Below are 23,880 nucleotides of genomic sequence, written 5' to 3' on the forward strand. Positions count from 1 at the left end.
CAATATACCAGGGGTAATTGGGTGGTACGGACTCATGGGCCGAAATCGTCTGATACCATGCTGCATGTCTAAATTTTTAAATGCTATGCAATGCATTTTCTCTGGGGAGGGGTTTTTGTAATTGAATTGGCTACTGCTGTTCATTAGCAATTTACTCTATAAGCATCTGTTCTCAAGTTTTGGCTTTCAATTATATTACTGAGTTTTAAATTTTACTTTGTAATTTGTCGGTCTGAAATTTCCTTTATTTTGACTTCTGTCTATGGCTTCCTAAAAGATCCAAGAAAATTCAATGCACTGGATGATCAACAAACATCTCATCTTCTGACTCAGTCTTCCTATCTTGAATTCATTAATTTCAAATAATCAGACATTCCAGTCTTGCACCTCTTGGCCAGCACTCAAATTTGTTTTTCTTTTGTCGTGTTTCAGGTATAATTAGTTATCTCCAATGTACGTCTTCTCTACTTAGTTAATGTGGTGCTTGAGGATTGGAATATTGCAAACATTACATTCTTCTTCAATTTTTGTTTTCTATTCCTTTCATAAGACAGGAAATCTCTTTGCAGTAATTCTTTTATTTATAATTTCTGAATTTTTCTTGACTGCTTTTCTGTCTTGAACAATTAGTGAAAGGACTCCCATTCTGGAGTGGATTCCTAGAGCATTTGAGAACCAATGACATTGCTGCGGCTCTGAGTTTGTATGTTGTCCAGAGTAGGCTAGAATGGTGAATTTTGTCTAAAATTTTATTCCACAATCCTTAACTTCACAGTTGTTTGATTTGAACTGTTGCAAGCTCTTGTTTTTCGTGAGTTTTTACTTTGGGGATTGGTTCAGGGTTCAAAACACTCATAGATTTCATAATAACATATTTCCAAGCATCTTAGCACCATTGAATCCAAACCATAAACTGAGTTAATGCTCTCAACTAAGAACCAGAACAATGGATTGTTTACCTAAGCAAAGACATCTGGCAAGAGAGAAGTAATTTGATTTTTGGGACATTGAAACAGAATTGAGTATCATCCGCAAGTCCATGTAAAGACACTGAAGTGAAATCTCGGTAGAAAATGGACACTTCTGCTGATTTTCCATTATAAAGGTCATTTTGATTGGCCCATGTCTAGTTTTTTTTAAAAGTAGGAGAATTGCTTCATTGGATCATGACGATGCTGATGGTTATGACATCTGACCCTTGCCTGGGTTTTTGGAAACATTACGGAAGTCACATGTTTTGTTTCCCCTACGCAAGGAAGAGGGGAGTTGTGACAATCCTTCATAGGAAAGAACATTTCTCTGGAAGCAACTCAACAAGGATTCATGAGGTTTGAGCAGTCTATTCGGTCAGTGTCCCACCTCCTTAATAACTTATGAGCATCAGTTTAAAAGTTCTGAGTTTCAACACAGAATTTCTAATACTGAACTTTGGGTACTGACTTTCTAGAATTGTGCCTAAGCTTTAATGGGTTGGGTAACACAGACACCCATAGTTGGGGTGAAGTTTAAATTTAAGTAAGATGTTCCATTATTAGTAATTATTAATAAATATATTATTTCAAAAATAACATTGTCTTGCTGAATTTCTATTGATGTTGGTCTGAGACATAACAGAACTTAGATCATGGGATTGTTAATTCAGGCTTCTGAGTTACTAATTGGAAATTTAACCATAGGGCGTGCCATCATTCCCTTATGTTGTCATTATAAATTGGACACTGGTTTCAAAGCTATAAACTCTAATCGGCACCAGATCAAGTTTAAGTCTTTCTTCATGTATTTTCTAATGTGATTTTGGATGTGTACCAGTTTAGTTAACACTTAAATTGGTTGAACTCCATACAAGGCTTTTACGTAGTTTTTTTTTCCAATCTAATCTTTGTCGCATAGGGTATTTGTGCCTACTTTCTTCTATTTCATATTTTGTATATTGATATTTTGTCTTGGACTGAAAGTAACATTCTTTCAGACCTGCAAAGAATAGATTGAGTATCTTTAAACAAAATCCCATGATTCTTAAGATTTTGACATTTTAATACTGTTGAATCCTCATTATAAAGAATTCAATCAACAGGAAACCCAAACAACTGGTTTTAAAAAATTTTGAGGTAATAATTAAATAAATTGAATTTAAGATAAGAATTTTTTTTAATGAAATAAAAGTTTTAAATTGTATATGTTCTCTGAAGCAAAACACAACCCATTGATAAAGATGGGAGGAAATATTCAGCCAGCAAGACTTTTATGAGACCACTCACCACAAATGTTAACTATTGCGATAATGGAAAAGCAAGAAAATGTATTCAGATGGTGTCTCAACACCACATTACTCAAAAGGACAGATATCTGTGAGTTTATTAAGAGAGAGAAATATTTTGCAAAACATTTTTGTTATGGGATATGCTCCAATGAGGGAACTAATTGTATCCTATACAAAAATCTTAAGAGAGAGTATATGGCAGAAGTAAACAGTTTGGAAATATTACAAAATTAGAAAAATGTATCGAAGAATAGGACTAAAAGAAGAATACAGACTACTGGAGAATAAAAAACTAAAATTACAAACATAGAACAACTAGAAAAACTAAAGAAAAATATTACAAGTTAGGCGAATTTGCACATAAAGGCAAGTTAAAACAGGAGTTATCAAGAGTAATAGTCTACAAAAACAGACAGATACTCTTATCATTTATTTCCTTTTGTGTATATGTTACCTTTTGACAATATTACACAAAATAATACAAATCAAAATTACTAGGAGACAAGAATGAAATGGAAGAATTTCTGTCAAATGTTGAACTTCTAAAACTAGGAGAGAGAAATGATAGAACATACACTCCCTTTACAAGAAAAGAATTTGAAAAAGCCCAGGAAACCCTACCGGCTAGTAAATCACTGGGGGAGGATGGATTCCCACCTGAGTTTTAAAGACAATTCAAAGAATTACTAATGCCCCTATTACTGGATGTTCTGGACCAAGCAGTAGAGACACAGACCCTCCCGGAATCATTTTTAAATGTTATTATTACAGTACTACCAAAAAAAGGGGATCCATTAAAAACTTTGTCATATAGACCAATTTTGCTGTTAAATGCTGATTACAAGATAGCAAAAGCATTGGCTAATAGATTAAGACAATATCTACCAAAACTGATACGTAAAACCAGGTAGGATTTGTTAAAGGAAGACATTCCTCAAATTGTCTAAGAAGTTTATTTACTGTAATCCATATGGCAAATTTTGAATGGAATCGAAGTATTACAGTCTACCTGGATGTGGAAAAAGCATTTGACTGTTTGGAATGGTCCTTACTATTTAAAACATTGGAAAAATTTGGCATAGGCAGAACATTTATAAACTGGATAAAAACGTATCATAAACAACAAGCTAAAATTATAACCAGTAGCCAGATGTCAGTGGTGTTTCGCTTGTGTGGATCAAGTAAACAGGAATAAACCCTGTCTCCAGCACTTTTTATACCAGCAATTGAACATAGCAGAGATGATAAGAAGGGATCCAGATATAAGGCTTCAAAATGGGACAAAATGAACAAAAAATTAGTCTATTTGCTGATGATGTGCTATTGTACCTATCAGACCCAGTTACATCTTTGGAAAAATTGCTAGACAATTTTATTGAAATAAGCAACAAGTTGACTAAATAACAAATTTCATTCATAAAAATAACACTGGCAGTAGCAAAAAATATGTATTGTGATCACTTGGAAGTCCTGCTCCCCTCTACTAGCAAGATGGACGGCAGAAATTAACAGCTATATACCTAGAAAAAAATAACGTATAATTTAAAGACTAAGTAGGGCACTTTTGTAAAGATCTGGCAGCCATACTTGGACCACATAAGGACCCAAAATATAGTAACAGAAAGGAATGTAAATATTGATGTATATACCCAAAAGTGATATCCCCAATTTTTATCTATATTTAAAAGATCTGTAAGCTCTGACAGTGTGCAGATCTGTATGTATGGAGGAAGGGAGGGAATATTTTATTTTTGGTGTTTTTTTAAGAAAAATTGAATATATTGTGTTAATGAAGATTTTATTATGTAAAATATTCAGAAAAGGTGGGAACAGTGGTCAGGTATGCAGTAATGGATGGGCATAGGCCAACCTTGATTAGCAGGTGATGCGACGCGGCGAGGTTCCAGGTGGAGAGGTCACGTGATCCTCTAGAATCCACACTACACTATTTAATATTTGCAGACCTCCATTCCCCATTGAAATCAGATGAGCTGTCAGATCCTGTACCAGATCTAATAAGTGGTATTAAGCGATTTTTTTTTTTTTTTTTTTTTTTTAATGAATGACATGGGATCTCAGCAAAAGTTCTTTTTTTTTAAATTGGTATGTGATAGGCAATTACATTATTATCTTGATAGCTGCATCTAATATGTTTCAGTTAGACAAGAAAGTGTGCAGATGCTGTGATTGTAGTTTAATACACAAAAGTGCTGGGGATAATCACCTGGTCATGCACTGTTCTTTATGGCTTTATTCTCTCGTGTGTTTCAGTCATGTTTGAATAGGTAAGGAAAAGACTGATTTCATTCTAATTATTTCCAAATATTTATTGATGAATAGGCTTTTTTATCTTTATATTGATGTAGCATTTGGTGAAAATAATAAATTGAAGGTTGCAAAAAATGTTCATGTGCCACCTGCATTTCTCTAAAAAGATGGATAGCTGGCTGTGGTTTCTCTTTACAGCATCATGAACCGTGAAGATAGAAATGTACTACGAATGAAAGAACGAGAGCGGAGGAATCAAGGAATTCAGCAGAATGAAGAGACTTTCCCTGGAAATTCCCCTCTCTTTGCTGAGCCGTATAAAGTACAGGTACAGTAAATATGGGTGAGCAAAGCTAATAATTATCCTTAAATAATTTAATGAGGACAAGATGCAGAGTGCCTTGTTGTTTTCCTTTATGATCCTGAATTGATTATTTTTGATAAAACCAAAACTGGAACTGACTGTTTCATATTTATCTACCAAAAATGCCCTGAAGTTTCTATACCCCTTGAGATGCTTAATATACAGTAGTTCAGTTAGAAGCAGTGATGTGTGGAGAAATTTAGTGATTTAAGGGCATCCTAGATTCTACAGGGATTAGAAATTGAAATCTTACCTGTGAGAATCTAATGAGAAATGTAACAAGTTCACTGCTTTGGCACCAACTATTTTTTTGTGTGCTGTAAATAACCTGTTTTAGGAAAGGGCCTCTTTTTCCTCTCTGCTTCCAATAATCCAGAGTTACAGCATCAAGGGCCATTGGCCATATCTTTTTTGTCCATTAACATAACTGCAAGTTAAAGTTGTTGGCTATACTTTAGAGAGCTTATCTCAAAACTGATTCTGAAACTGAAAGTAATGGCTGAATTTTCTTTTAAATTCTAAAAATATCTTTTAATAAACTCAAATGCCAAACCATTAGGCACATAAAGGGAGTGGATAAATTGAAAATCTGAACCAATTTTGAAAACTCGCATTAATTTGGATGTCCTGAGGGACAACCTCCAGTGTTGGAAGCTTGTGAATTTAATAATGAAGCACCAACTTCCTGTGTTTTCCCAACAGTTCCACTGCAAACATTAATGCAGGTTCAGCAATTTAATTTATTTCTGCGAGATGTGGCTTCAGCTTTATAAAGTGATATTTTTTTCTTTGCAGAAATTCCTTTCATTAAAGTCTGCAGATGGAAGTTAAGACCTGTAAATTCCTATTTACTCACCCTCAGGATTATAATTTCCTGAGTATGTCATGTTATAATGGCATTAGAATCGGAATTGAGCACTTGCAAATTTTAAATTGTGGTAAATTAAGGAGTTCAAGTTTGTAGTGTACATTACAAAACCTGATTGCACATGGAAATTTGCATTTCACCAAACTTTTTAAAATTGGACTGGAAAGCTTAAATCTACCAATTATTTTGCAAAGAGATTTTTCCAAACTTTCCTATTGTAATTTTTGAGAAATTGTTCCTCTTAAATAGTACAAATTTTTAGGACTTTTTAAACTTGCTCTGGCTTGATTTTTTTTTTGGAACTGAAGGCTGGGTAAGGGAAAGGGCATCGGTGCTGGCTGGGAGAATAGTTCAAAAACAATCTAAACAGGATTCCTGAGAAATTTCAAATAATGAAGTGGCAATGTTTGCGTTCTACGCAGTTACTTGAATATTCCACTTTGAACACAGTGCTCTGACACAAAATTTTGAATTTCTGTTTGTTATTGTAAACAATATCATTGCTCTTAAACTATCAATTCTATCAACAATGTTTCTGTTATTAAAAGCCATGCCAACCCATTAATGATTATTATATTTGAGCCTTCATCTCCCTTAAATATGACAGCTTTATTTGAAATTAAGGTATTGATACTTACTCTTGTCATAGTCATTATTCACAATGGCCATTGTTGCACTCACAGTCAGCTAAAACATCTTTTTTTAAACAGGGACGAACTGAAGATAAACTTTCTAGCAGAATCCAGAGCATGTTGGGAAACTATGATGAAATGAAAGACTTGATAGGAGACAGATCTCTTCAGAAATCCTTTGATATACCCAAAGGAACAGTTCCATCAACTACTGATGAAAAATCTGATCAAGCTTTCTTTGCTGAACATAGACATAGTGCATCTCACCAAAGCAATAAGTGGACTCCAGTGGGTCCAGCAACTTCTGCCCCTAGTACTTCATCGCAGCCACAAAAGAGATCAAGTTCGGCTTTGCAGAGCAGCCATGGCAGTAGCCAAAGACATGGTGGTAGCAGCAGCAGTACTGGAAGTGGCAGTAGCCAGAGACATGACCGTGATTCATACAGTAGCAACCGTAAGAGAAGTGGGCAACATGGATCTGAGCATTCAAAGTCCCATTCAGTCAGTCCAGCAAAGCCTCCTGCAGTTTCTTCATCTTTAAGCTCTAGTCATTCCAGGTCTCAAGGAAGTGATCACCATAGCAAAGAGCGCCATCGATCAAAATCTCCCCGAGACCTGGATGCCACCTGGGACTCCCCGTCACGCATTCATACATTTCCTGCTAGTGGGCAGCATACTTCACAATCTTTCACTCCTGCATTAATGTCCAAACCCAGCTCAATGTTACAGAAGCCCACTGCATATGTAAGGCCCATGGATGGACAAGATCAAGCCCCTAATGAATCAGTGGAGCCAAAAATTCCTTCTGAGCATTATGGTAACCAGACTCATGGTAGCAGTCTGGCAGAAATGAAGTCTGGCAACAAAGTACTACTTTCAAAACTAAAAATTCCATCTCAACCAGTGGAGGTAAGCAAGTTGTCTAAATTTTTGATGCTGTAGAGTAATGTTCTATGCTGAAGTTTCTCCACAGCTTTGTGAAATAACTTAGAATGGTTTAAATGATTTTTATTCATTCTGAAGTTAGATATTTAAATGTTATTAATGTACCATCTAGATGTCATAGCTTGTCTAAAATATAAATTCACCTAGTGAATTTCAAAACCTCAAACAGATGTGTTTCATGTGCCATTTCCTTCCCGTCCTTCCTGTTCACTAGGGCCTCCATTTAACCTTGCCTGGTACATACATTATGGAGTGTAAGATCTTTTTATTTAAAGTCACTGTTGTATTGATAGAAATGATGTGCAATTTATCCAGATAGTCTGGCACAACCAAAATTTGTGTGCTAGATTATAGAGGTTTAAAGTAGTGCTATTAGTTAAAAAAAAATATATATATAAAACAGTTAACCCTCGAGGTACTATCTCAGTCAAGCAGCTGGGTTATTATCTTATAAACTATTAAATAAAGGGACCATTTAAGTTCAAGTACATCTTCCATCAAATTTAGAATTAAAATTTTAGAAGTTGTATAATAATGTCAACCTTGTACCCATTTCACAATCACAAAATGAAATAACCACACAAGTCATTGTTATGTTCTTTTTAATATTGCTTCGACCAATTCAAGGTTAAAGTGTGCACCCCAGACTTGGCTATTGATTAATGCTTGTTCTATTGATTACACCACCACAATTATTTGAAAATTAACTGACTTTTTTTGAGCTGTAATATGAAGCTGTTACTTGTTTGCACAATATACTTTCTCATCAGAATTTTTTTTTTAAGTTTGTTTTCCAAGTAAATATTGATGCAATCAGCTAATGTCATGACAGGAAAGATCTGTAGTAAGAAAGATACAGTAAATTATTCCTTTGGTTATGCTCAGTTCAGAATTTATTCAAAGTTATTAAAGAAATAGAAAACTGACTCAATATATAAAACTGATTCTTGCTGAAACTAAGTGTTCTGTACTGCACAATATTAAATTACTTTTGGAATTAACAGTATTAATTGCTATAGTCAAGTAAAAAACCAGTTTCAAAAGAAAATTCTAAAATAGTTGATTGGATGGACTACTGTACAGTATATTCTGGCATCTGTGGAAAATTAGGGGTGAAAGTTGCATGGACTTCCCAGTTGCTTGAGAATTTCTCCAAAAAAGTTATTACTGCACATCATGTGGTAGTATTCTGTATCAGCCTTTCATTTTTTTTTACCTTGTTAAGTAATGTTTTAAAGAAACTGTATCAAAGTACATCCAAAATCAATCTTATCACTGTACTCATCGTCACACAAAGCGCTAAATCTTCAGAGAATGTTACAACTGAACAATCTGTAGCTGCACTGGTCTTGTGTCTATCATTAGGGTTAGTAACCTACAAATGGCTTTTCACATTTGTTTTGCATTTCAAAAAAAAGTTATGAAATTGCTTAATATTCTCAGAAATGTTTGCCATTGGAGAAAAATTCCAGATGCATAAAAAAATGATAAATACGTTCACTATATTTTGTAAATAAATGATTGCTTTCAAGTGACTGAATAAAGAATGAGCAAGGATTAACATGGAGATCTGGTAAAGAACAAATCCAAAGTTGGAACTTGACAGTGGAGTAGGCTGAAATTTTCTTTTAAAATTATTTTTATTGAGTTTTCTTATGAAACAAAAACATTGCAAGTCCATATAAACTAAATATATTATACATTTAGATTGGTATCATATTATATGGAGATAATATACATGGATGCTATTCCAATCCATACATATATTGAGTAATATACGAAGGAAAGAAAAACTAAAGGAAAAAAATGTTGGTTCTGATAATCTGACCCCCAGCTACCAACCAAGGTTGAAATTAGTATTCCAAGGAGACTTGAAATAGAGCAACGGCCTCTAGAGATCCAACCAAACACCCCCATTTACTGCATCCCCGCACCTTGATCATTCCAATTGTGAAATTAAGCCATAAATGGACCCTGTCTTATCAAAAGAGATCTTAATATTTTTGATATTATGTATGATCTTTTCCAAACTTAGAAAGGACATGATATCCAGTAGGCATTGTCTATGGGTGGAAAGTCCCCTTTCTAATTCGGCAATATTCCTCTTCTAGCCAGTAATGTAGAAAATGCTAAGACCAGTCTTTGGTTTGATGCTAAATTTACGTTTACCCATCTCTGGAAAAGCCAAACATTGCAAATAACAGACATGGTTTTTGAATGATCCCAAAGATAACCGAAAATGTTCTGAAAATATCAGTCAATATTCTCGAAATTGGGACAAAAATTAAAACGTGTATCAAAGAGGCTCAAAACTTTTACATTTGTCACACATTGAGAGGATATCTGGGTAAATTTGAGTGAGCTTAATTTTAGAAAAGTGTATTCTATGCACCACTTTAAATTGATTCAAACTGCCCAATGCACAGAGATGAATCATGGGTAAAGGCCAAAATTTAAATCCATGTTAAGATCATTGTCCCATTCGGTTTTGATCCTGATTAAAGAGGCTCTTTTTAGATTCAACATTTTATAATAAAACCGATATACCTTTATGTACAAATTGTAATTCAAAAAGTTTGTTTATGAAATTCAGATCTGGAAGATGTGGAAATACTGAAAGTTGACAATAAATAAAATGTCTAATTTGATAGTACCTAAAAAAAAGTCTATTTGGCAGATGTCATCATCAGTTGTTGTAAAGTTGCTAAATTTTGTTGAATAAAAGGATACTTGAAAGTTTTAATTCCTAACTTCATAGCTTGCACCTAAATAGCAGGTTGAAATAAATGGTTAAATAGAACAGAACTAGTAAATATAAATCACAAAATTACAAAAGAAATTCCTGAATTGACTCCAAATCAATCTATATCATTATTAAATTCTTTGTTAATTTTGGAATAGATGGAGTTAAAGGTGAACCGAATACTGCCCATAAGAAGGTATTCTGAATGGTTTTCAATTCCATTTCAAAATGATTGATACAGTTATCTCTATTATCAAACTGTAACAACAATAACATATTCCTTATGTTCATAGCCCAGTAGTAAAATCTAAAATTAGATTATGACAGCCCTCCATCATTTCTTGTATTCTGAAGATAACTTTTATTTAATCTTGGTTTCATTCCTTGCCATAATGATTCCAAAGTGTCAAAGAAAGACTTAGAAATATATATTGGTAATGATTGAAATAAATATAAAAGTTTTGGTAAAATATTCATTTTAACAGAGTTATTAAGGCCTATCATAGTTAAAGAAAGAGAGTTTTGTTTTAGTTTGATTAAATAAAACTGCAAGTTTTCTGTAGAGGTTTTTAAATTTCTTATTTATCATAATACCTAAATATTTAAATTATTCTTTCTCTATTTTGCATGGAGATTTAGAGTATAAAGTAAGTGAGTCCTTTAATGGTAATTATTCACTCATGTAGATTAAGTTTATAACCTGCAAACTTATTCAAGTGTGTAAGTAACAACAATATCTTTGGTATAGATACCTCTGGAGTAGGCTGAAACTTTCAAATGAACAGAAAAATTATGTTTTTAAAAATGAGGGCATAGATCCTCCTCTCTTTCTGACAGTAAATTCCCATCTAAAACATTAAATGCTGTACTTTGGAAATGTTGCCTGGCCTGAATGTTTCCAAAATGTTCTCTTCCATGGCATCTAGCTATTTAGATGAGTATGTTGAAAGTAGTTTTATGTTCTTTGGTCAAATTATCAACCAGTAGACAACTTTGCAAATTATCAAAATAAGAATGGGTATTTATTAAAGTACTTGCAGGTATCAAGAAAAAATAGTAATTGTAAAACTTGTGGATTATATCTTCAGGCATGTAGCTTGTATTTTTGGCAGCTTTGTCTCTTTTAAGTTTTCTAAATATATTTTAAAATGTATTTTCTGAGGCCTGTTTGTAAGGACCAGCATCTATTGTCCATCTCAAATTTATTTGAGATAGTTGCTGTGAGACTTCTTGAATCAGTGTAGTCCAGGGGTAGCCAACCTTATAATTTTTAATCTTTAATTTAGACATACAGCGCGGTAACAGGCCATTTCAGGCCACGTGTACGTACCAGGAGTGTAGGTTAATTGCGTGCCACGGACCCATAGGCCAAAATGGCCTGTTACTGTGCTGTATGTCTAAATTAAAAATGTAAAATTAAAAGGTTGGCCACCCCTGCTGTAGTCCTTCTGGGAAAGGTACTCCCGCATTGCTGTTAGAGAGGAAATTCCAGGACTTATGCTCCACTATTGAAGGAACAATGACATATTTACAAGTCAGGATGATTTCAAAAACTTTTTTATAACTATAGAATGAAAATCAAAAACTAATAGATGGTTGAAACATCCTATAGGTTTACAGCATTTGTGGAAAAAGAAGCAGTTAACAGTAACTGGCCATCTTCCTCTCCCCTGGTCTGGCTTGATGAAGGGTTCTAGCTCAAAATATTGACCATTCTTTTTCTCCCAATTATGCTGCTCGACCTGTTGAGTTTCTCCACAGATTGTTGCTCCAGATTCCAGAATCAGTAGTCTCCTGTGAATCTCCATGCCTCTGATAGACTTTTGTGAATAATAGCATCGTTAATAGTTTAGTAGCAGTGACAGTGTGCAACAAGCTTAAATCGTTAAGATAAGAAAAAAATTACTGAGGAAAATGACATTCATTTCTTCTTGATATTTTTAGTCTTCTGTCTCGGGTGATGCCAACTGTGTGGATGAGATTTTAAAGGTATGTTTCATTATAATAGTTTTTTTTTTGGCTACTTGGTATTTTAATTTCTTTGTTATTTCCTTTTCCAAAGTCCATTTATTCTAGGGAATTATGGTGCTTGGATATAATATTGAAATCCCGCTTGTATTTTTGGCCACTTTTTTCAGCTGTTGTGCTTTGCATTTGAGTGCATACAGGTTACTTGATTTCTTCTGAAGGCCTCGTTTCACATGCAAAGGCAAGTCTTCCCTTTCTTCAGTGCTGTGACCATTTATATTATTCCTGTTGCTACCTAATTGTGCCTCATCAAACATGGCCATACAGATCATAATAATGCTCAGAGCATTTATCCACTTTAGTTGCACCATGGGCATTGCAAGAGTTCGAGGCATCTTGGCAGTTCTGTAAATATGTCTCCAGAAATATAGTTTCAATCCTAATTAGACCTCCTTTGAGAATGATTCAAAATTCTTTTGCCCTCACCCCAATTTTCTGAACTGATCTTTTTTATAATTAAGTATTAGAACAAAAAAAATAGGTGGAAGGTCTAAAACATATGTTTTTGTTAATTACAATATTGATACAATTTTTGTCATAAATTTGCAAATGCAGCTCAATTTAATTTTTTAATAATTGACCTTTAAGTTTGCTGCTCCCAAATTATTTTTTAAAAAAAGCTCAGCAAGTGAGCAGGTCCTACAACGCGAAATTAAACCAGTCCATATCCATTCATTTCCTGTATGTCTGTGTGCTAAGTATCTTTTAAACGTCACTATCATGTCTGCTTCCATCACTCCAGCAATATATTTCATGCACCTATCACACTGTGGGGGAGGGTGTCATCACTTGCCCTGCATATCTTCTTTAAACCTTTCTCCTATCACCTCAAACCTAGTATCTGACATTTCTAGCCTGGGGAATAAGGCTGTCTCTTAGCTTTAATCCTGGTTGAAAACTCGGATACGCAAGATTGGTGGCGTTGTTGGTGGGGTGACCAGGGATCTGATGCCTTCGCGAAGACGAACATTAGCAGTTTATGGTCAGTAAAAACCATGAAGTCCCTGCCTTCCAAAAAAAAAGAGGGTGTCTGATTGCTATGTACAGCACCAGCAATTCCCTATCGAATGTACTGTATTTTGTTTCCGGAGGGCAGGGGTGCCTACTAAAAAACATTAGAGGCTTCCATTGTCCATTGGTCTACTGTTCCAAGACTCCGCTTACTGCCACATCAGACGCATCTGTTGTCAAGGCAGTTGATGTATCCATTTGTGGATGGATCACCTATGTTGCCTTCACTGGTGCGTCTTTGGTCTGCTAGAATGCTACTGTTGTCTCCTTCGTCCACACGAGTTCTTTCACTCGGAACCTCATGAGCCGGTTCAATTAAGCCTCCCAGGTATATACTTTTACATTTGCCCTTGCAAATTGCAAAGATCATGTCCAGATTAATCACTATCTGCTGTGTCTCTGGCTATATCTTCAGCTAATCAATATTCTTCTGTATTCGTTGACAACCTTCTTCACCATCCACAGCCTCTCAAATTTTTGTGGTCTGCAGACTTGCTAATCAGCCTTTCTACATTTCATCCAATTTATTTTTTTATATCTCACAAAGATCCAAAGCCTTGGTATTGATTCCTGTAGAACTCCACTGGTTGCAGACTTCCTCCCTCCCCTCCACCACTACCCTCTGAGTTCTATGGCCAAACCAATTTTGAAACATATCTACCTAATCACCAGAGATCGTGTATCTTAATCCTCTGGATCAACCTACCACAAGGGACTTTGTTAAATACCTTTCTTAAGTCCATGCAGATAACGTCCAATGCTGTACCTTCATCGATCTTCTTTGTGGTTGCATCAAAATAGTTCATCAAGCTTGTATGATGTGACCTGTCCTATCCAAAACCATTGGTAACTGCTCCTTCTTGGTCTGTGCTTTTCTCAATGCAAGTGAATCCTATCTCTCAGAATCCATTCCAATAGCTTTCCTATCACTGATATGAGGCTCACTAGCCAAAATTTGCTGCATTATCCCTACTGCTGCCCTTAAAGAAATAGCATTGGCTACAATCTAGTCCTCGACTCCTTGCCTGTGGCTACAGAGGTTACAAATATTTCTGTCAAATCTTGTCTTTTACATCGCCCAATAACTTAGGTTAGATCCTATTTGGTCCAATGTTCATCAGTACTCCCAATGCCATCTCCTTGATATTAGCATGCCTTAGGATAAATTAGAAATCATGGGTAGTCATGGAGTTATGTGCATTGCTCAGAACTTGTGATGCTGTCTTCATATTGAGTGACACAATGGCATTAAGATCAATGAGAGCTGATTGCACCTGTGACAGTGTATGTGGCAGTGTTTTCAAACCATATCTGATGACAAGTCATCCCTGTGAGGAAGCGACAAATGATGCCTCCCTTCCTGACAAATTGAATAACTACGTACAGTTTGATAAGAAAAACAATGTGATACCAAAAAAGCTTGGTCTCCCCCTGAAGAACAGGCACCCTGAATAGTCGCAGCTGAAGTGAGGAGGATCCTATCCATGATGAACTCGCATAAAGCAGCAGAACGAGGGTGCTGTAGGGATATGCATCCCAGCTGAGGGAAGTCATAATGAACATCTTCAACATCTCATTGCAGCAGTCCACTGCCCCTAGGATTCAAGACACCGATCATCCCATTTACAAAAGATCAACAGTAACTGGGCTAAATGATACCGCCCAGTGGCACGGACCTCTAGGATCATGAAGTGCTCTGAGCAACTGGTTAGGGAACACCTTGGATCACACCTTCCAGTGACATTAGAACCATTCCAATTTGAAACCATCAAAAGACTACAGTTAGTCCGAGTTGGTAGCAAAACCTCAAACCCTATCGTGCTAAGTACTGGCGCACCTCAGGGCTGTGTACTCAGCTTACTACTGTTCACGCTGCTAACTCGTGACTGCACTGCCGGATTTAGTTCAAACAGAATAATCAAATTTATAAATGAATTAACAGTCGTTGTCCTCATCAACAACAATGATGAGTCAGTTTACAAAGAGGAAGTTAGAGATTGTAAAATTATACGAGAGCAACAACCCAAGTCTCAGTGCGGACAAGTCCAAGGAGATGATTGTGGACTTAAGGAGGATGAAGGTTGACCATCCTCCATTGCTCATCAATGGTTTTGTCATGGTGAGAGTGGAGAGCACAAAGTTCCTTGGTGGACGACCTATTCTGGACCCACTACACCTCCTCATTAGTCAGGAAGGTGCAGCTAGCGCCTACACTTCCTCAAGGAGTTGGGGGGGGTGGGCAAGGCTACCGGCCCCCATCTTGACAACATTGTACAGGAGCACAATTGAAAGTTTCTTGTTTGGCTGCATCATTGTGTGGTCTGGTAGCTGCAAAGTCACCGACTGCAGGTTGATACAGAGTATCATCAAATTGGCCAAGTAGATCACTGGGGTCTGTCTCCTTTATCTTTTGATGACATTAACTGGGAGTGTTGCTTAAATGGAGCTCAAAGAATTAAGGAAGACTCTTTCCATCCAGCACACACCATCTTTGACCCACTACCATGAAGATACTGCTTCAGGAGTATCAAAATCAGAAATGGCAGGTTGAGAAATAGCTTCTTCCCGCAGGCGAGGAGATCGAGGACAGTAAATTATCCCAGAATATGTATTTTATTTTTAATCATATCAATGTGTATAGGTTATGCACTGTGAATTCTATGTTCACCATAGTCCGGAGAAATGCTGTTTCATTGGGTTGTATGTGTACAGTCAGATGATAATAAATTTGATCTCACTATACAAATTAATACAGGTACACCATCCTTTATCCGGACATCTAAAATCCGGAAAGTGGGGAGAGAGAGAGACCGGCAGAGCAACTTGGGCGGGCGAGAGACTGGCAGCACGAGTAGGGCAAGCCGAGAGGAGGGGGAGGAGACAGCAGCACGAGTCGGGCGGTCGAGAGGGGAGGAGAGAGAGACTGGCAGCGCGAGTAGGGCAAGCCGAGAGGAGGGGGAGGAGACAGCAGCACGAGTCGGGCGGTCGAGGGGGGAGGAGAGAGAGACTGGCAGCGCGAGTAGGGCAAGCGGAGAGGAGGGGGAGGAGACAGCAGCACGAGTCGGGCGGTCGAGAGGGGAGGAGAGAGAGACTGGCAGCGCGAGTAGGGCAGGCGGGGAGGGGAGGAACCGGCAGCGTGAGTGGGGCGAGCAAGTGGGGGGGAGACAGCAGCACAAGTCGGGTGGTCAGAGGGGGGAGGGACCGGCAGCGCGAGTCGGGCTGGCGAGGTTGGGAGGGAGAGACCGGCAGCGCGAGTCGGGCTGGCGAGGTTGGGAGGGAGAGACCGGCAGTGTGAGTTGGGCGGGGTGGGGGGGGGCATCAGCAAAATTCAGGTGGGTTTAAATCTGGCTTTCCGAAATCCGGAAAAATCCGAAATTCGGGACACACTGTCCCCCAAGGGTTCCGAATAAAAGATCGTGTACCTGTACTGTAGAATTAAATGTAAATTTTATTTTTTTTTATTAAAATTTAAGAATTTCACCAGCTGCACAATTGCAAATAAGCTAAAGGGAGTTAATGGTGGATTTTTTTTACAGCATGTCTGTTTCCATTGTTTCAATGGCAATATGCAGTGATTAGCTGCAGATTTAGATCAACTGACTTGATTAAGAAGCATGTTTATTAGATGTTACTTTGGAGCCATGTAACTTGGAATAAAATTCTGACCCATTGCCATCTGCAGGAAATGACTCATTCCTGGCCTCCGCCATTGACAGCAATTCATACACCATGCAAGGCTGAGCCATCAAAATTTCCATTTCCTACAAAGGTGGGTATCTGTATTTACCTCATTAGAAACTGAATATTTGAAATTGGAATCAAATGAAGAGTTTCAGAGAGGTTATATAATGTAGGAGAGGAAATTAGATGTGAACGTGCTCTGGAAGAAGAAAAAGGAATGTCAAAGAACCAGCACGTTGCAGGTTGTGAGAACAGTGTTATAGAGCAATTCACAGGGAAGATGAACTTCAATATGTATGTATCCTTTTCAGTCAAATATGTGCAATCTGACAAATTTTAAACTTTATGAACTTTCAAAGTTAATGTTTAAATCGGTCTTTGGATGATTTAGAATATCCAAGTTGAGGCTCAATACATTTAAAAAAATTGAACATTTCCACTAATTTGTGATAAAGAAAACATTTTTAAATGTCTGGTATAAATGTATCAATTTTTCTATTAAATATGCTTAGAATATAAAGATCACTCTTTAATTGGCTTAAAAAATCTTTCCATATTTAGCAGGATGAAAATCACTGCAGCTTAATCACAATATGTTTCTTCTTTCCATTTTCCTTTGCTTTCATGCTGCATCTGATCCTTTTTTGACTTGTAGCTGATCTTCCCTTCTCACTGCCAAGATTCTTGTCTGCATCAAAGTTCTTTTTAACTCTTTTAGGATTCAGGTTCTCTGATTCATGTTCAATTAACATATTTTGGTGAGTGGAAAGTTCATATTGATGAGTTTAGAAAATGTTATTCACCAAAGTTGTGACTTTTTTCAAAAAAAGTTGCTGTGCCTTTAGCATTGTTTTACAGCCTCTATGAATAAAATCCTGCGAAGTTTATGATCTTGCAGGTAAAGTGCATTCTTTTAAAGTTTCCTGAATGACAGATTGTAGGGGTATGTATTCAAATTTGGATAGCCAACAAATCAGTTGGTCTAAGAGGAGTTCCACTTCCATCCATTAGTGTAGTGTTGCAGTACATTTCATATTTTATATTGTCTTTTATTTTTTAGGAATCTCAGCATGTTAACTACAGTGTTCAAGGGCAGAGTAAGTATTTAAAGCTATTTAAAATGAAATGCTTTTGTAAGTGCTATAGCACTCCTATCAGTAGAAAACTGCATTGACACCAACTTTCTGAAATCGAAGAGCTGGGAGAAGCTTTTTCTTTAATCATATGAAACTGATATTGCCCACAAATGCAAATTTCAAGTTTTAAGAAAAGGTACAAGGCAATTAAAAGATATTAATATAACATTTTCAGATGAAGATTGGTATTCTACTCTCATCTTGATTAATGATTCCTCATTTTGTGCAAGACATTGCTTATTATAATTTAAGGTGGTGCACAGAACTCGTAGTCTAAACTTAAATTATCAAGTTTCTATGCAGATATTGTTCCTTTTTTTTTGAGAAATTCAACATTTTTGAAGCCTCTCTGATTTGTATGATCTGGGAATGCCCAAATTTAGAGAGATTTTGGAAAGAGATTTTTCAAACATTCAACGATTTTCAGGATAAACTAGGAACCCTGTCTGTTGATTGCTCCCTTTGGTTTTTCTCATGACTCAGATGAACCTCTATTGGCTTCTCAGGAAAATGTCTTAGCTTTTACCACATTGATATCCAGATGAGTTATTTTATTGAAATGGAAAGGAGATTCATCCCTACTCCTATGCAGTAGCAATATGATGTAATGTCCTATTTAAGTTTAGAGGAAATCAGATATAATATTTAAGATAGAAAATTTCAAGTTATGAAATTATGGGGCCTATTGTTAGAATTTTTTTAAATAATTGGAAGAATCAACAAAATGTTCTGGTAATTATTTCTGTTCTCCGAGGGTCACCAGTGATTCCACATCATTGATTTTTTCCTTCACAAAAAAAAGTAACCTTGATTAGAGGGAGGGGATAAATGAATTAGCTTAGAAAAAAAGTAAAGGCACAAGGCAAGTCTTAGAAAATTATACTTTCCATAACTGAACTGGATATAGACTTGGTTTGCATTTCCTTATTATTTTGAATACAGTGCCTACATCTGAACAAAAGAAAATTATTGTGCTTAATCATTGTGGCATCTTTAGAGAGATGCATATTTAAGAGGCCAAGCAGCTCCTGAATTTAATGAGGCATGATCTTTTATAATGTGTGTAGCGATGCCTACTTTTCACCGCTAATCCAAAATAGTTAGAAGGAAGACCACAGTGCTGAAAGTGCATAGATCTTGAACCTATTCTAATTCTCTTCAGCTGGGTCATCTTTATGTAACCGTACTTCTAATTCCATTCTTATTTATTGTTTTCTGAAATATTGCGTGAACCTGTGATGTATTGGGTTCTAAAAGTATTATTATTTCATCAAATTAGACGTTTTCATTTTGAAAGTCCTAATCTTGTTTGATTGCATTTTTTCTCATTGAAATAAAAGAAACTGGGAATGCCAATTACTATTCCTCTTGCATAGTTCCCTTCCTTTCTCTGGCAACCACAATTTTTTCCTTCCAACATCAACCAGGTTGCATTAGTCCTCTGAAACCTGTTGAATTCTGAGCTGACTGCCTAAATGCATGTTATCTGCACTGACAAACTGTCAGCTGCTTAATTTGATTGGGAGCTTTTCAACCTCAGGGTTGCATCAGATGATGTGGTGGCTTCAGAGCAAGAGTAAACTGGATAGTGATCAGTAATGAGAACAACTTTGGAAGAGAGGTTATTGTTAGCTGAGGTCAAGTTAATGCAGATCAAGCATTGAAACTGGAACCTTTAATCTGTGCTCATCCTCTTTTTACTCATTCTGATTAATGAAGCCTTGGTATCATAAATTGTGTTGCACATAATAGGCCTTAAACTTTGTTGTCAATTAAAATATATATTTTAATAATGAGATTTTAATTGCAGAGAGGTACAATTCAACCCCAAAGTCGACCTCGAGTCATCTACAAACCAAATGGTATGTAATTTTTATTTTTCTGCACATTAGAGAAAGCTATCTGTGTTCCCTCTGAAACATGAAGATCAGCTTTATGAGTTCAATACATGAAGAGGACAGAGGAGTAATTAGGTGAAGCATATATGACAGGAAGAATAGAGTTTAATGAGGTGCAATTTGTACATCAGCATTCGGCCAGAATTTGTGAATCTGGATATGTTATAATCTCAGAAACCATATTGCTGATCACTTGTAGAATGTGATGTTGTGCTTGTAGATTGTTTTGGGCCTACATAGTGAGGGAAGGCAACATAAAACGTTTGGATTATTTTTCCTCCAAATAGCTTTATTTATCCATTGACACAGGATTTGGACAAGCAACAATTTTAAGTTCTGTTATGTTAAATAAGAATTGGAAAGCATGATCAGCCATTTGCAGCAGTTTACTGGGGCCACTTGTCATCATGCTCTCATACCAGTTGGGTTTCTGATTATTGTGACTTTCCACCACCAAATGCCCAATAGGATTGACCTGATCATGAACTGGGATGAGGTTGTTCTCCCTTGTTAAAGATGGGAATTGAATTCAATTGATATCTGATTTCATTGATTGAGGAACATGAGTCAAGTGCAACAGTATGGCAGACAAGACAAGTTAGAAATAAGTTGTTACAGCAGTTGATGGTGGCTGATGGAAACCGTTGTGATCTGTGGTGATTTTATAATTTGAAGATTGCAAAGCATTCACTAAGGCAAAGTTAACTGTACCCTTTCTTCCAAGTTCAATCCTTAAGTTAAATTCTTCAGAATTAGTCAATTGAGAGGGGCAGAGGTATTACTGATATGCGGGCCCAGAAGTAGCATTCTGTGAATGTGCTCGGACATGGCAGTTGAATTGTAATGTTAGAAAATATGAGCTCAACCATTTCATTGGATAAAGTCAATGTCTGGAATATTTTTAAATAGTGAGAAATTAAAAGGAGTTGAAACACTGAAAGTTAATGTGTAGGTAAGAGGATTTGAATGTAATAGTATTTATAAAAGCCCCTGATGAGACTGGAATAGGAATATTATTTGTGCATGTATTTTCCCTACCAAAGTAAGGATATTCCCCCCTGTACTTCCATTAAAGTGCAATGAAGATTCATCAGATTGATTCCTGGGGCTGGATGGTTCCAAGAGTAGGTTCTGCAGGCTGGCCTTAGATCATTATAACATTTTTAAGGACTTGACAGAGTAAATGCAGGAATGTTGGTTAGGTTGTTTAGAATCAAGGGGGCTCATAGTATTAAAGGAAGAACTTGGGAGACCAATGGAAAATGTAATTACCTGGAGGGAAATTAAGCTTTGGAATTGTAGGAGAACTCTTGAGACATAGTTGATAAGTATGTTCAAAGATATTGGTAGATTGTTGGATATTGAGGGGTTAATGCATGAAAGAGGTACAGAAATAAAAGATGAGCCATAATATCATTTAAGGAACGAGGCAAAATGATTCACTCTTGTGTCTACTTGTGCTATCATGTAAAATTAATATTACTTGCTGGAAGAAGCAATGGAGTTTTCTCTCTGTTTACTGACATTGTAAATGCCTGCATCTGAACTAATTCTCAAATCCATTCAAACAAGGCACTAATCATGTTAACAATCTTATTAACTAAAAACTAATAACATAACACCAAGAATTTCTCATGATTGAGCCTTGATTTTGGTTCACTGATATTTTGTATCATGGCATTTAACAACCTTGGTTAGTACATGTGGAATATAATATTTCTCATGGCTAGAATCTTCCTTAAAATTGACGAATCCAAGAATATTCAAGTTTTCTGTGCACCTTACTCATTTTAAATTCTAAATGTGGTTTATAAGTTGCATGACTTGGTTCCTTCTTTCTTTTTAAATAGCTCAGAAAATGACCAGACGCTTTCAGGGTAAGTATACCTTCAAGTAGAATTGTAACAGGAAATAGACTTTATGTGCCTGGTTCTGTATTTGAGTTGCATATTATAAAATCTTTTATTTGCCATGTACCAAACTTGGTATAATTAATTAGTTATGATGTTCACCTTATATTAGTCTTTGAGCACCATCATCTTTGCTTTGATTTTTGGCTCTGAAGTGCTGGTTTCTTGAAAATTAGTGAATGCTGGTTGACCAGGCTTTTTTTCCATAAAATTTAGGAGAGCAGTCTCCAGACCGAAATAGTCTGATAATTTTCTATCTTCAGAAATTCCAAAAGCACAGAATCTGGATCACTGTTTGATGTCTTTTCTGCATTCCCCTGAGTCTTCACAGCCCCAGTCCTTGAACTTCTCTGAAATTTGTCTTTACTGGATAATCTATTATGATATAACATCTTTTTAATGTATGTCGGGGTATATCGGGACAACATCCAATAGTCTAGAAAAATCTGCCAGTTCAACCCACCAATCTCTTGAGCAAACTGGGTTATTGGAGATTTACTGTACTTATTACCCTTCTTTCTCTGTTCCCTATTGAGCTGTCAGTTTTCCAACTTCTTGAACAAATGTTCGTTCACATGTGGTCTAAAGTTAGTATTGAGTAATGTGGATCATACATTGGTCATGGTGGAAATTGAGTTTTGTTTTGTCTGTCTCCTTTTGAGATTACCTGTCTTATTGGTTACATTTTATCAGCCTGTTATCTGTGTTGAGCTAGTGGAGTTCCAAAACATAGTATTTGAAGGCCTAAAAGTCAATTAAATCAACAACCTTGTATCATTTTATCAGTCCCAACATACAGAAAGCCATTGGTATTTTCTTGTCTTTTTCTCCTCATTCCATTCTTTTATTTCCCCTTCTCTCTAACCCTTTCTTGTAATAACCACCTCAGTTGTACTGCAGCTACTCGTGTATTCTCTCGTGATTCATTGGAAGTGTTTTAAATTGACATAATAAATACAGTGTGGAGCTTTACTTCTTTCTCCCCTTCCATCTCACATGCTGTACATGATCTTTGCACATCTTTCAGATCTTGGCTTTATTCTTTGCCTTGAACATCTAGTTTCTTTCCCTTGATGCCTCTTTCTACCACCATGCTTTTATTTTACTTACTTCAGTCGAAATATCCATGACTTCCTTCTAGTTCCCATTTTTCGAGAATAAGAAATAGGATTGCTTAAAAATTGAGCTTGGATGAGCAGCATAAGAGGATGAAAGTATAATGTTGGCAAAACAGATCAGAATAAGTGTAGGTAATTCCTTCTTCTCAAATTTATCAAATAAATGTGATAATAGACTATTTAGAGTAACTGGGATTAGTTAACAGAATTGGTGGTAAGAAAAATCGTGGTTGTTTAGTGGTACGCTTGGAGGAAGTGGGCAGAACCAGCGCTAACAGCTCCCATCTTGTGACGGCTAGACACAACAGCCTTCTATCTACTGGCAATTAGCCATTGCAACCACAAGGCATTCATCAGAATCTGCAGGTCTCTTGAGAAGCCTTGGCCTACTTAACGTAGCTACGTCATGAGGTCGTTCATGCTTCAGATGTCATGACATCAGGTCACATATTGTGTATCTATATTAAGCCTGACAGCGCATCAATAAATGTTTTGACTCTGGCTGACAACTTTGGGTGTGGTCTCTCTATTCCTAACATTTCAACATGATGGCATATGAGCATAAACTTCATCTGCCACAGAAGCATTTGCTGACTTCATCAAGCGATCCCAATCAATGCGAATTGGTGATCTCACATCCTCCACCCTGACCGTCAACACAAGGCTGTGTGCGTTATCCCTGCTCTATTCCCTATACACTTATAATTGCAAAGCCAAGTTCAGTTCCAACTCAATTGATAAATTAGCTGATGACACCACCATTACTGGCAAATAACTGGAACTGATGAAACAGAATACAGAATTGAGAATCTGGCTGGATGGTGCCAGAACAATAATCTTGCTCTCAACTACACCAAAACCATGGAGCTTATTGTTGATTTTAGGAAGGAAAACCCAACGGACTATACCTGTCCACATTGATGGGCAAAGGTGGAAAGAGTTAGTTCCTGGGAGTCAATATTTCAGAAGACCTCTCCTGGAGCCAGCATATCGAGGCAACAATGAACAAGTCACATCA

General features: G+C 36.5%; 1 protein-coding gene across 6 annotated transcripts in view; it reads left to right on the forward strand.

Annotated features, from left to right (window-relative positions):
• Positions 1 to 23,880, forward strand: part of aff4 (AF4/FMR2 family, member 4) — a 66,711-nt gene that overhangs the window by 13,318 nt on the left and 29,513 nt on the right. For 4 of the 6 annotated variants that reach the window (XM_069898193.1, XM_069898196.1, XM_069898194.1 and 1 more), the window contains exons 3-9: positions 4,727 to 4,856; positions 6,471 to 7,301; positions 12,025 to 12,069; positions 16,802 to 16,888; positions 17,861 to 17,897; positions 19,747 to 19,798; positions 21,685 to 21,711. In XM_069898193.1, coding sequence (XP_069754294.1) covers positions 4,731 to 4,856; positions 6,471 to 7,301; positions 12,025 to 12,069; positions 16,802 to 16,888; positions 17,861 to 17,897; positions 19,747 to 19,798; positions 21,685 to 21,711 — 1,205 coding nt within the window. In that variant the 5' untranslated portion in view covers positions 4,727 to 4,730. Of the gene's footprint in view, positions 1 to 4,726; positions 4,872 to 6,470; positions 7,302 to 12,024; positions 12,070 to 16,801; positions 16,889 to 17,860; positions 17,898 to 19,746; positions 19,799 to 21,684; positions 21,712 to 23,880 lie in introns of those variants that run through there. The other 2 variants (XM_069898197.1, XM_069898199.1) reach the window with 2 other exon arrangements.

The sequence above is a fragment of the Narcine bancroftii genome, chromosome 9, assembly GCF_036971445.1.
Source record: "Narcine bancroftii isolate sNarBan1 chromosome 9, sNarBan1.hap1, whole genome shotgun sequence".
NCBI classification, from domain to species: Eukaryota; Metazoa; Chordata; class Chondrichthyes; order Torpediniformes; family Narcinidae; genus Narcine; species Narcine bancroftii.